The sequence below is a fragment of the Peromyscus maniculatus genome, chromosome 16 (assembly GCF_049852395.1).
Source record: "Peromyscus maniculatus bairdii isolate BWxNUB_F1_BW_parent chromosome 16, HU_Pman_BW_mat_3.1, whole genome shotgun sequence".
NCBI classification, from domain to species: Eukaryota; Metazoa; Chordata; class Mammalia; order Rodentia; family Cricetidae; genus Peromyscus; species Peromyscus maniculatus.
The window spans coordinates 59,678,077-59,692,136 of record NC_134867.1 but is presented as its reverse complement, the minus strand read 5'-3'; the positions used below and the strand labels follow the sequence as shown (position 1 = coordinate 59,692,136).

Here is a 14,060-nt window from a genome sequence, read left to right as displayed (position 1 = left end):
ATTCACTTGCCCTAAAATTGGACGACATGCTATTTCCTCCTCCCTCCCTCCCTCCCTCCCTCCCTCCCTCCCTCCCTCCCTCCCTCCTTCCCTCCCTCCCTCCCTCTATTTCTTTGTTTATTTTGAAGCAGGGTCCTATTATAAGATCATGTGGAGACAGGGTCTTTGTATGTATTCTTGGCAAGCTGGGTACTTACTAAGTAGCCTGGATGGCCTTGAACCCCATGGCAATCCTCCCGCCTCAGCATCCTCCACCCCTCTCCCCACCCCGAGTGCTGGGATTCCAGGCATGTGTCACCATGTCCAGTTTGAGCTGTTTCAGATGGGAAGTTTCAGGTCAGGGACTGAGACTCTGATGCCATGGTCTTCCACAACTAGGGTGTGCCCTGGTTAAACATCCACATATAGCCAGGGCCCTTCCTCACAGAAAACCCCCTTTCAGTCTGCAGGGAGGGGACAGGCGCCTCCCAGCCCATCCACCCACCCAGGTACCAGCTTCCATGTAGAGGCTGAGTCTAGCCCAGCGTCCCCTGAAGTAAGATTTGTCCCCAGCAAAATTGATAAATGCTTCATGGGCAAGCTAGCCTGTTCCCTGCAGCAGCCTCTCCCCCGCACAGTACAGACTAGCACTGTGGGTTTGCTTATCACTCGGGTGTGCAAAGCACACACGGCTAATAAGATTGACACTGTACTGGGGGGTGTTCCTGTTCTGGGATGGCACAGTGTGCACCTTCCCCAGAGAAGGCTTCCAGCAGAGCCCTTCTATCCATGATTCACTCACACGTACTTTTTTTGTTTTGTTTTGTTTTTCGAGACAGGGTTCTCTCTCTAGTTTTGGTGCCTGTCCTGGATCTCACTCTATAGACCAGGCTGGCCTCGAACTCACAGAGATCTGCCTGGCTCTGCCTCCCGAGTGCTGGGATTAAAGGTGTGCACCACCGCTGCCCAGCCCACTCACACACATTCTTAAAGATCAAGTGCCTATCATGTAGTTAGATGAGAGGCAGGGCGGAGCCTTTTCAACAGAGACATGAAGTGAGACAGGATGCTAGGAGAGGAGACGGGAGACCGAGGAGGGAAAGCAGGCAAGAAAGTGGGGTGAACCGACTTAAAGTGGTGTCGCTAGAGGGCCTCTGGGGACGGCAGGACGTAGCGGCCGCGTAGGAAAGTATCCACTCTTGTCCGTCTCCCTGTGTTAGATAGTTTATAAAGACTATCTCCAAGCTTTCCCAGGGCCCCTGGGTAACACACACTATTGGATCCTGACTCCCCAGGCCAATCTCCCTTTGGTTGGCTTGCCTTGGGTTTCTAGAAGAAGGTGCACAGGCTTTGAGATGGGCAGGTAGCCTCTGTGCATCCTTGCTGTATCACCCCTGTCTATCCGAGGGTGGGGTGAATTTGGGCACGCTGTGGAAGGACAGCAGCAGCCCATGCTGCGAGGAGCCCTGGGGACAGCAGAAGGATGGCATGCCTAGCGTGCAAGCACCAGGCCACAGAAGGGAGCGCGGAGGCTCATGCCTGCTGGAAGGTGGCCTGTGCAGTGGGCAGAGGTCAGGACCGCCCTCCATGCCCCCAGAGCCTAGCCCCACGGCGGCGAGCAGACACAGCGTGGAGCGGGAAGGTCACGCAGAGCCACCCTGCCTCTGGCCGGGGATGCATTACCAGTAGTACAGCAAGAAGAGGAAGGTGGGCAGGGAGACCGCCAGCTGGAGCCAGCGCCAGTGCGGAATGGCGTAGGCCACGCCGGCGAGAGCCACCAGCCCCACCGTGAACGCCATCTGGTACAGGATCGCCGTCGTTCTTCTGTACTCGGAACCGACAAACTCCGTGACTGGAAAAGAGACGGTGGTCAGAGAAGAGGGACCTAGAGGGGCCTGGCTCCTGACTCCCGCTTCTCACCAGCCACAGCCCTCGCCTCACCCACCCCCCTGGCTTCCTTCCGCGCGTCTGCGCGTTTCCCACCTGCCCTTCCCCTAAACCCAGTCTGCACTGCCTGGCCCCTCACCCGGCCTAACGCCACTCTGCCTGAGCCCACAGGTTTACCAGGCCAGTCTGCCACCGGGCTTTCTCTCGCTGCCCCTCTCTCTCGGCCTTCTTCCTTGCTGTCTAGGTCTCCCTTGCCATGCTTCAAGGCTCGAGCCTCTGCTCCTCATAGAAACTCCCTGCTGGGCTAGAAAGTCTCCCAGGGTTCTGGCAACGTCACTAATTCCACAAGGATCTTAGCATCCCTTCCGCGAACCTGGCACTGCTCTTGGGGTTGGAAGGTAAATGAAGCCTCTTGTTCCCAGATGGAAGGCATTCTCCTTCCCCATGGGAGACAGATAAGTCAGGCACTCGCTGGGGGCTGCGAATGCAGAAGGACCTGCCGCTTTACACGGGATGGGTGGGCAGGCGGGTGGCTAGAATAAAGTCACCAGGGAGGGGAGCAGCGTTGCCTCTCAGATACTGGAGGAGCGCAGTCCTGGCGGTAACAGCGCCATAAGGTGTGGCGAAGGGACTGTGTGGAGATCCAGGTGGTGGGAAGGGTGTGTGTGGTACAAAGACAGAGGAGTAAGGCTGAGTTAGGGAAGCTGATCCTGGGACACTAAGGGACCTTCACTCGTAGCGTGGTACCATAGGCAGCAGAGTGCCATGAGTTTGTGTCCGCAAAGGCCCCCTCTGCTAAGGAGTCGAGAACTGAATACGCATGCCGTCAGGAGGTATGCGTGAGGATGAGACTATGGCAGGGCCAGGACCAGTCTAGGTTGTGAAGCCAATAACAAGATTCGCTGAAGGAATATGGGGGTGCAAGGTGGCGGTGGAGTGATGGGGTGGTAGCCTGAGCAGCCGTCAGGAGACTAGTGTGGGTGACTCTTAAGAAAGGTCCACAGATGAAACCGTCTTGGGGTTGCAGCAGGACAATGTCCTGAGGTCCTGCCATACTAAACAGTCAAGAAAGGAGACTGAGAAAGAGTCACCGGTGAGCAAGAGGGGGTGGAGTAGAGTGTCCTGGAGCCAACAGACCCATCACGTGACAGAAGTCTTCTGAGACTCCTCCCACGTGCAGCTAAATCCGCTGTGGCATCTGTCAGTAGGCCTCTCTCTAGCCTTGGGATCCAAGCAGGCAAGAGAGACATCGCATTTTACCTTGGAGCCCCTACACATACCACAGTGCCCGGAGCAGCACCAGCGATGTTGGCAGACATGGTTACATGCCCAGCGCTGCTCTGGACCAATCGGATGCCCAGTAGCATGCCTGTCTCTCACAAGCCCCAGGATGAAAGCAACACTATTATCCTCATTTCCAAAACACGAAGGCACGGAGAAATGAATTAACGCGCCTAAAATCCCACAGCTGTTCAGACCTGGAACGTGGCTTCAACCCCGAGGTGCCCTTCATGACTGCTCGTTATCAGCCAGCGTACAGGTGTCTCGGGCTAACCTGTGCTACCTGAACCTCAATAGTGAGTCATCCTTTCTCAAGGCAGAACCTCTTTTTGTCCCCACATCTTAGCCATCTCATATTGTCCCAGGTTTTCATTCAATTCAGTGGTGTCTGTAGCCTGGCTTTGAAGGGGTTTTGCTACAACATTAAAATATTCTTCTACCTACCTCACTTCCTGTCCATCCCCCTCCCCTCACCAATAGGGCTGCTGAGAGCAAAGGAACTCTTATCTCTACAATTACAGCCCCAGTTCCCCGCCACTCAACTAGCTGCCTGCCTTTCCCTAGACCCCACCCACCCCAACATCCCCTGCTCTCCAAACCTCCATGAGTCCCACTACCTCACCCCTATCTTTCATGGACCCAGAGACGCCCTCCCCGCCCCCCACAAGCCCATGTGTAATTACTCAGGGTGTAGCCGGACACCCAGCTGCCCTTGCTGACCATGCCCTGCAGCAGACGAAAGAGCAGCATGGATGTGTAGTCTGGGGCCACAGCCGTCAGCACGCCTGACAGGGAGGTGACCAGAGTGGTTCCCATGAGGCACAGCTTACGGCCAAACCTGCAGAGGCAGAGGGGTGTGTGGGAGGGATTAAGAATCCGAGGCCCGGCATGCACGAACCCTGCATGCCTACCTGACGGCCTTCCTGTGTATCTCATAGACCATTTAGACACGTTTCCAAACTCTGTGTATCTAAGTTAGAAGGCCCTACCTCTGGTATGAGCGCAAGCCCACCAACAGCTGAGACTTGGCTGCTTGCAAGCCAAAATGCCCCATGGCCACCTCCCTGCTCAAAGCATAACATTCTGATTCTGTTTCTGTTTCAGCCCTGCTCCTCTCCCCCGTTTTCATGCCCATTCCACAGCTGCCCGGCTCCCCCGCCGCCAATCCCAGCAGCACGAAGCCCCTACTTGGCCGTCCTTGAAATCTCTGTACCACCCTTGGAAATCTCTGCACCACCCTTTGAAATCGATCCTGACCAACCACACTCCTCACCACTGCCCGCTCCCCAAAGGCTGGCTCAAATGGACCGCCTTCACATACCTGTCCGCGATGTAACCCACAACCAGGGAGCCGAGGAAGAAGCCCAGGTTCACACAGGACTGGAAAAGGTCGACCTTCCAGGAGTCTCCACACACCAGGTTAAACTGCAGCCAGCGGTGGAGACAGAACAAAAGCGAGACTCATGGGAAAGCCAGGGGCCCATTCCCATCCTCTGCCAGACCAAGCAAACGGCCCCACGGAAGTTCACCCCTCCCCCACCCCCCCCACCCCCACCCCCACAGGCTGGATCAGTTGCGTCTAACACAAGTTCCCAAGACGCAGGAAACATCAACATCGGTCTGGCTCCGCCATGCCCAGCTTCTTCCCGACACCCTGGTGTCTGTGAAGATGGCTGTCGTTGGCTTTGCCATCGGTAGTTGGCTACTGTTGGACAAAGTGTCACTCTGAAAGGAGCAAGAATAGACAAACATCCTCCGAAGAGTTTGTAGCTGCCAAGGAAGCTCTCCACAGAGAAATACAACCAAGAGCCAGGGAGGTGGCTCAGTGGGTAAATGTGTAAGTGTGAAGACCAGGGTTCAGATCCCCAGCACCCATGTAAAAAGCTAGGCACATGCCGGGCAGTGGTGGCACACACCTTTAATCCCAGCACTGGGGAGGCAGAGACAGGCGGATCTCAGATCTCAGAGTTCAAGTCCAGCCTGGTCTACAGAGTGAGTTCCAGGACAGCCAGAGATACACAGAGAAACCCTGTCTAAAACAAAACAAAACAAAAACAAAAACAAAAACTGGGTGCCTCTAACCCTAGTGCTGGGTGAAGGAGATGAGCGTCTCCCAGGGTCTTCCTGAGCAGTCAGGCTAGTCAAAATATAGAGCTCTACATGCAGAGACAGACCCCACCTCACAAAACAAGATGAAAAGTGCTGGAGGAAGACACTCAGTGTCAACCTCTGGCCTCCATTGGCAAGCACCTGTGCATGTGCACACACACACACACACACACACACACACACACACACACACACACACACCACACACACACACACACACACACACACACACACACACACACACACACACACACGGGAATATAACCCAGTACAAAGACACGTAACAAAGGAAACATAAAGTCAGGCATAGTGGCCCATGCCTGTGACACCAGTACTGGAGGAGAATAAACAGGAAGGATTAGGAGTTCAACGCTCTCCTCTGCTACATAGTAAGTTCAAGGCCGGTCTGGGCTCCCCTGTCTCAAACAAAAAGGTCTTGTTTTCCAGAGCATGTAGATATTGTGTTAGTATCTTAATTGGACTCTGGTACTAAAGGAGCTGTGGGTAGCAATGGAACAGAAGGGGCCCAGACTGGGGGGGGGGCGGGGGGGGGGGGTTCATGGGGTAGAGCCTGAGAGTGTGGGGGGCCTGCATGTCAAGAACTAGGGGTGGAACTAAGTAGGAGACAGGGAAGAAGGATGGCCCCAGACCTGCCCCTCTGTTTAGAGGTCTGAAGCGAGAGAGGCCGGGGAAGGACCTTTCCTGGCCAAAAGCGCGGGCACATTCTGAGCAGGGCTCGGGGTCTCTGTACAGCAGGTCACTTTCTCTTCAGAGCTGCGTGGGGCAGACAGGTCAGACTCCAGGAGGCTGGGCACTGGGGCTGGATGGGGCCTCTTGCCATCCCCGGTGCTGGCACAGCTCTTCTTACCAGCCTGCATTCCCTGTTGCTCTGCTCTGTGCCGTGCTGTGGAGCCCTGGCTCGGGCAGCCTGGAGCAACACTATGGGGTACAGCAGCAACAAGTCACTTAGTAACTTGAGCCCCGGTTTCCCAGGCTGAAGCATTCCTACTGTGTCCCTGCACGGCCGCTGTGAGCGCGCCGGAGGTCAGAAATTGGTAAATGTCGAATCCTTTTAACTTACATGCTAAGATTTCATTAGCGATCCGGTGATTCTCTACCCTTGACCCGTCACAAGGTCCAACACTGAGTCTTAGAGTCGTGGTACTCGGCTGGCTGAGGTCTATCTATGTGACTAGCCTGTGCATTCTTTGACACGGCCCCTCATTTTTCTGAAAGATAAATGAGATCATGCATTGCCAGGAAAAAAAAAATGGCAGCCTTGGTATCTGCCAACCTGTGCCCAGACACTATCTGCTGCTCTGGGAAGGTGACAAGGCCCTGGACAGTGGTACTCTGATTCTCTCCACCTACCCCAGCCTAACACATGGCTTCGTGAGGCACATGTCTCCCAGACACATTCAGTGTGTCCCTCTGAGGCCCCGAGTTCTCCAGGTTTCCTATTTGTCTTGTGCTCTATCGATAGGACACACTGGGACAGATCAGTCCTGGGTGTCACCTGGGCATCCAAGGCCCCATATCTTCATCCACCCAACTGTGCCTCTGTTACTCCACTCTGTGTCCCATGACAATGTTCTGTCTGTCACTAAAGTCACGGGACAGGGGAGGCCCATGGGACTGCTGCCCCTAGGTCTCAATGTGATCCCTTCTTGGCCACTGTTGGCTTTCCATCTGATCTTTGCAAGCTAGTGTTGCTGTGGGACGTTCTGTTCCCTTCCTCACGGGTGGAGATGGCCACTCTACCCTGGGACTGTGTGTGGAACCAGATAGCTGCCGTAGCAGAGGAAGCCGGGCCATCTTGACTCAGTCTCACCTCCCAATGCCACTGCTCCCTGAGGACCAACACTCCCCCACACTTGTCCAGTATCCGTGTCTAGATCCCCCCACTCCCAACTCCACCCATCCATTGCACCCGAGGCACATTCATGCCCCTGCAGAGAGCCCACAAAGGGCAAGGATGGAGAGGGTGGGGGTCCCTGGGCCTCTCTGCTAAGACCACTGGAGTTGCCCCAGGACTTGGCAACTTTTCTTCGCGGTTTGCCTCATCAGAGTCACCCAGGGCCCTTGTTCTACCTCAGTGTCTCACAAATTCAAATAAGTCTGGGAAGCACCAGTGTGGCGACCTCAGCTCACTTCTGTCCAAAGGCTGCTTCCAATTGCACAATGCCCACGGCGGCTGGGGTCAGCGGCTCTCTCTAGCCTGGTGTGTGGGCCGTGGTGGAGCTGGGGCTCACCAAGGCGGTGAGGGCAACAAAAGCTAAGCAAGATCTTATTCCTCCCCTGGCGGGAGGTGGAGGGGGGGGGGGAGTGTGCCTCAAGATCCCAACCCCCAGCCTTGGGGTGGGACCGAAACAAAGATCATGCCCCTTCCTCCCCAAAGCAAGTTCCAATGTCCAAGGCGAAGGCGAGTTAAAAATTAGTTCCGCAGAAATGAGTAACTACACTTAGCTCCTGGTCTCTGGTTTGGGATACGTGGTGAGGCAAGCGTGGCTTGAAAGCACTTGGAAGGGAGAGATAAATGGGAGTGAGCGCCCATCCAGGAGCCAGTCTCCACCGCCCTCCTGCCCTGCCACAGCTGAGCCTCTTTTGTGTCTGCACGTGCGTGTGTCACACGTACATGGACTTGTGTGTGTGTGTGTGTGTGTGTGCCTGTACACAGAGGACAGAGGTCGACACAAAGTATCTTCCTCCATCGATTTCCACCTCATTTTTCCTTTTGTGTGTGAAATGAGTGTACGCGTGTATGGTGTGTGTGCACACACGCGTGTATGGTGTGGATGCACATGTGAGTGACTATAGGTATGCACATGCCATAGTGTACATGTTGAAGTCAGACACCTTGAATGTCAGCCCTTACCTTCCGCCTTCTTTAAGACAGGGCCTCTCTCTTTTTTATATTTAGTGTGTGTGTGTGTGTGTGTGTGTGTGTGTGTGTGTGTGTGTGTGTACACATACATTAGAGGACAACTTGCAGGAGTTGGTCCTCTCCTGTCCTATGAGTTCCAAGGACTGAGCTCAGGAAGTCAGGCTTGGAAGCGAGGGCCTCTACCAGCTGAACCATCTCACCAGCCCTCTTTGTTACTTGGCCATTGTGAACCCCAGGCTAGCCCACCCACAAGGTCTGGGGGAGTCTAAGGTTTCCACTTCCCATCTCTCCACTGGAGCAATGGCCTTACAGGTATATGCTACCGTAACTGGCTTTCACCAGGAGCTCCGGGTGTCTGAACTCAAATCCTAGGTGTACACAGTAGTCCACATGATCGCACAGTAGGCAGTTTACAAGATGAGTCATTTATTTGCCCACAGCTGGGTTTCTTATCACCCTTGAATGTTTCCAGATGGACACCACTGACTTTCAAACTCAGCCCAGTGCCACGCTCTTTCTTCTAAGCCGGGCCCTCACTGTCCCTCTGGACACCACTACACACTTCAGTGTCTTCACCGAGCTCTAGTTTGGGGGGTCACTGAAGCCCCCTCCTGTGTGTGCGGATGGTCAACTCTTCTTCAAGTTGCTCTGGCCTCTTGCATCTGTTCCCTTCTCTCTGGCCCTGACACTGCAGGGCACCACCCCTGCCCAGGGGGCCACGTCATCTGGGTTCCTATCCTGTCATCCGTAGCTCCCCATCCTTCTCCCTAAGTCAGAACCCTTAAATTAGACACTACTCATAATCCACACAGCGTCTATACCCCTTACATCCTATCTTTCTGTCCCACAACGCCCATGATGAATGACGTTTCTCAAGTCACTTTACCTTTCTATCTTCTTGTGGGTTGTTTTGTTTTTTAAACATGGAATCTCATGTCACCCAGAGACATGATATATATAGATGTTAGCCAGGTATGGCAGTTCGTGCCTTTATTCCTACCGTTTGGAGGCCTGAGGAAAGGGGATCACTGTGAGTTTGAGGCTAGCCTGTGCTACATAGAAACAGTTGTTGTTTATCTCAAATTTAACTGGGAATACTCTATTTTTATTGATAAACATAGCAACCCTACCCTACTGCCAAATGAAAGAGTTCGGTCTGTTTCGACAGAGTAGCAGTTCTATCTGGACCTGGGTGCCTCAGAATCAAGATGGTGTTCAGGTTGAAGGCTTCACAAGAGGTGGGCGAGGACAAGGAGGCCGAGAAAAGAACTCAGGCGGGCACAGGGAATGGAACTCAGCTGGTAGAGTAATCGCATTGTTTGCGTGAGGCCTTCCGGGTTCCAGTCCCAGGACCACATAAACTATGTCGGGGGTGTAGAAGCACCTGTCATCTCAGCACTCGGGAGACAGAGGCAAGGGGATCTCTGTGAGTTCAAGGTCAGCCTGATCTACAAAAAGAGAAGTCCCAGGCTAAGCGGGGCTACATAGTGAGACCCTGTCCCAAAACAAACAAGACTGTCAAAGCCAAGTGCACTAAGAGTCAATGCCGTCAACGATGCCGTCAGGGCTCTCGGATACCATCACAGCAACTCCCAGGCCACAAACAGTGTGATTCTGTTTGTGTTTGGGGATCACCTTCCCAGTTCTCAGGTCATCCTTACAGTGGGTGAAGTTATTGTCATCCTGCTTGCCTATGGGGGAACCAAGACTCAGAGAAGCCAAGTATCTTACCCAGACATAGTCAGCCAATAAGAGCTGGTATCACATAGTCTGACCCGAGCCAAGGTGATTCCCATACTCTCCCAATGGCCATTGTTTAGGCCACTTGTCACCACGGAAAGAGATGAGGGGATTCCACAACACCAACCACAGGGGAGCAGGACATTCGGTAAAGACTGCGGACTCGGAGATGAGTCAGCAAGTTACAGGAGAACAGGCAAGGCTTGGGCTGTGAGATATCAAAAGATACAGGTGTCTGCTGCCAAGCCTGATGACCTGAGTGCAGTCCCTGGGACCCCCAGGGTGGAAGGAGGGAGCTCCTACAAATTGTCTTCTGACCTTCAAACACTTAAACTATACACACACACACACACACACACACACACACACACACACACACAGACCATGACACACACATATACATACCCACATACATGGTACATGTAAAGTAGATTTAAAAAAGCAGGCTCCCCACATAGTACCTTGTGCCTCACTGTCCCCTCTAGTACTCAATTGGTGGGAAGAACACAGAGGTCAGGGCAGAGCTGGCTACTGTACAGCATACAGGAAATGGACCTCCTTTTCCTGTCTGAAAAGACACTGAACCACCCAGGATTTGCTTTCAGTCTCTACATTACCCAAAATGCAGAACCCATTAGTACCTCAGTGACGATGGAGGAGCCGGGAGTGTCGTACACCCAGCCGTGCCGGCAGGGGCTCAGTGACAAGTGGCTCCTGTTGGCGGCCAGGCTGGACAGTGGGTCCACGCAGCCAAGGGTGCTCTGGTTCCAGTCCACCTCATACTGCATGCACTGGCTGAGGAAGGAGGCCTCGTCCGCAGAGCCCAGGCCCGGCACGGTGTAGTTCATCTCCTCTGCTAGGCTCCAGCCACATCGTTGGCTCAGCTCGGCCACCCCAGGACTCTGGCAATAATGATCAGGAGTGAAGCCCAGGAAGATGATGCCCACGTAGATGGGAGCTAAGGAAGCTGAGATGAGGCACAGCAACAGGAAGGCTTGCTTCTGGAACCAGCCAAACTCGCCAACCTGCTCCAGGACATCGTCCACGGTGGGCATGGCTGGGTAGCAGCGCCCTTACCAAGTAAGCCAGACCTGCTCTGGACTGCCGCAGGGTTTCATGCGGCGTCTTATTTAAAGTCCTTGGAACTCAGGTGGTTTGAAATCAAGTTGCTGTCCAAGCAAGATACATCTGGAAGGCAACCAACCAGAAATAACCTTTTGCCCCCTGACACAGGGCAGGGAGTACACCAGGCTTGCCCCGAGCCTTGTTTACTCTTCTGGGAAGTGAGCCAGGGCTCAGTCCCGGGAAGAGGGAGCAGGCAAGCAGGCTTGAGCACCTTCTGTCTCTCAGAACCTTCGGAAGAGCATATCTATTAGTGAGCCTTCTGTGGGAATGTCAGCTGGTAGAGTCCTTGCCTGGCATCTATGAAGCCCCGGGCTCAATCCCCAGCAGCACATAAGCCAGATGTGGTAGTGCACACCTGTCATCCCAGCAGCCAAGAGATCAGAAGTTCGAGGTCATCCTTGGCTATACAGCCAAGTTTGGGATCAGCCTGGGCTACAGGAGAGCTTGTCTCAGAAGTTAATTAAGGACTGTCACTTTGCAGGGATGTCGGGCCACTGTTAAGGGGCCTTAAGGGGAGCCGATGGTCCCCTTCTAATAGATCAAATGGCAAATGCCAAGGATAACGCCTCTGTGATCACATCACATGAGATTGGCCGCCCCACCTTCGGGGATTCTCTCTCCTTTGTGGGCCTCAGGAAGCAAGTAGCCTTGTTGAGAAGCCCGTGTGCCACAAAGGTAAGGACTAAGGGTTCACAGCCGATGACCAGTGAGCAACTGAGACCCTCAGCCCTCAACCACAGGAACTGAATCCTGCCAGCAGTCAGGTAGGCTCAGGGCCTCCCCTCTCTTTAAAAGCTCAAACACTTTCAAAATTCAAGTCTCTTTAAATGTTCACTCTCAACCGGGCGGTGGTGGCACACACCTTTAATCCCAGCACTCGGGAGGCAAAGCCAGGGGGATTCTTTGTGAGTTCGAGGCCAGCCTGGTCTACAGAGTGAGATCCAGGAAAGGCGCAAAGCTACACAGGGAAACCCTGTCTCAGAAAACCAAAAAAAAAAAAAAAAAAAAAGTTCAGTCTCCATGCTGAGGTCCATGGCACGTGCTGACGCTGGAGACCATGAGGAAGTCCCTGATCCATGCTCCCGCTGACTGTAGAGGGGAAGGGAGCTACTTTTGCAGTGGAACTGATGACTGCAGACCCACAGTTGAGGAAAAGGGATCTAGAAGGCTGCCGTGGCAACCCCTACCCCTACCCCCCTCATCCCATTCACCCCCAAAAGAGTAACAGCCTAGACAGAAAGCCATCAAAGAGGGCTCTTAAAAATTGTGATAAGGATGCTGAAATGTATCTATCTATAACTGATGGTCTCTGCAGGGTTGCTGGTGTGGAAAGACTCAGTTTTCTTATGGGGCTGGCCTCTGAAAGTTTGACCATGCTCCACTGAGTCTGTGGGCAACACAAATTGGATTTGTTTTTTGTTTGTTTGTTTGTTTGTTTCCTTTGGCGGGGGAACTACAAGGGCTGAGAGACAGACCTGGAAGGACTGAGAAGTGAATATGGCCAGGGTTCATGCTGTGAAATTCCCAACTAATCAATAAAAATATTATATTAAAAAAAAAAAACAAATATCCAGTCTTCTTTAAAATCTGATGTCTCTCAACTGTAGGCTTCTACAAAATCAAAAATAAGTTAAATACTTTCTTATTTCAAGAGGAAAGAACCAGGCACAGTCACAATTTGAACAAAGAAAAACCAAACTATCTGTAAACAACTCATTGTCCAATGTCTGGGATCCACTCACCATCTCCTGGGCTCCTCCGAGGGCCTTGGGTCACTTCTCCGGCTCCGTCCTCTGCAGCACACACAGCTTGTCCTCTAGGCTCCGGCTGGCTCTGCTCCATCACTGCTTCTGCTCATGGTGGTCATCCCACGGCTCTGGCATCTCCAGAATGCTGGGGTCTCAACTGCACTTTCACCAGTAGTCTCGCATAGGTTCTCTTCATGGTGCCAAGACTCGACTTCTCTGCATGACGCCTTTACTCCTTGGCCTTCAACTGCCACTGAGGCTGCCCCTTCACCAATGGCCTCTCCTGACCTCTCACAGTGCCAAGCCTCAGCTGCTCTCCGTGACCCCTTCATGCCTTCAAAACCAGTACCACCTGGGTGACTCTGAGATTACCAAACCTGGCTGCCAGTGTAAGGTACGACCTTGGCCGTCTCTGGAACACAGGTTCTCTGTGCTGACCCTGAGGAAACACTTCCCAGAAGATTTCACCTCAGCGACACTGGTCTCTTCTTAACCACCACTAATTTCTTAGCTCCAGCGGGCCAGCATCATTTTCCCAGTAAAGGTTTTACTTTGGTGTTTCTGGTCTCTTGTTAATCACGGCCGATTCTTCAGCTCCAGCTAACCAGAACCACAGATTCTTCACATGAAAAGGCCTGGTAGAGTCTTTGACACTTCACCTGCCAGGCCCCCATCGTCTACACTGCTCTCAACATTCTTATCTCCCATGCTCCCACAGAATAGCTCACTGAGCTCTCAACACTCAATGGCTTTTCTAACCTCAAGTTCCAAAGTCTTTCCACAATCCTCCCAAAACAACATAGTCACAGCAATATCCCACTGTCCTGGTATCAGCTTGTCTTAGTTAGGGTCACTGTTGCTGTGATGAAACACCATGACCAAAAGAAAAGTTGGGGTGGAAAAGAAGAAGCCTTGCATTTCCACATTCATAGTCCATCACTGAAGGAAGTCAGGGCAGGGTCTCAAACAGGGCAGGAACCTAGAGGCAGGAGCTGATGCAGAGGCCATGGAGGGGAGCTGCTTACTGGCTTGCTCATCACCGCTTGCTCGGCCTGAGTTCTCATAGAACTCAGGCCCACCAGCCAGGAGTGGCCTCACCCACAATGGACTGAACCCTCTAACATCAATCACTAATTAAAATTATGGCTTGCCCGCAGCCTGACCTTACAGAGATATTTTCTCAATTGAGGCTCCCTCCTTTCAGATGACTCTGGCCTGTATCAAGTTGATGTAAAACTAGCCAGCATACATTGCTCAAATTATATAATTTACAATATTCAAGGACTAACTAAACCTTCGGGTCAGGG

The 14,060-nt window shown here is 53.0% G+C and overlaps 1 protein-coding gene across 1 annotated transcript in view; it reads right to left on the bottom strand.

Annotated features, from left to right (window-relative positions):
• The window catches only part of Slc22a1 (solute carrier family 22 member 1), a 28,524-nt gene extending 17,458 nt beyond the window's left edge, over nucleotides 1-11,066 (bottom strand). The window contains exons 1-4 of the mRNA XM_006978026.4: nucleotides 10,522-11,066; nucleotides 4,469-4,572; nucleotides 3,831-3,985; nucleotides 1,663-1,831 (exon numbers count right to left, since the gene is read on the bottom strand). Coding sequence (XP_006978088.2) covers nucleotides 1,663-1,831; nucleotides 3,831-3,985; nucleotides 4,469-4,572; nucleotides 10,522-10,935 — 842 coding nt within the window. The 5' untranslated portion in view covers nucleotides 10,936-11,066. The remainder of the gene's footprint in view (nucleotides 1-1,662; nucleotides 1,832-3,830; nucleotides 3,986-4,468; nucleotides 4,573-10,521) is intronic.
• Between the last annotated feature and the right edge of the window lie 2,994 nt (nucleotides 11,067-14,060).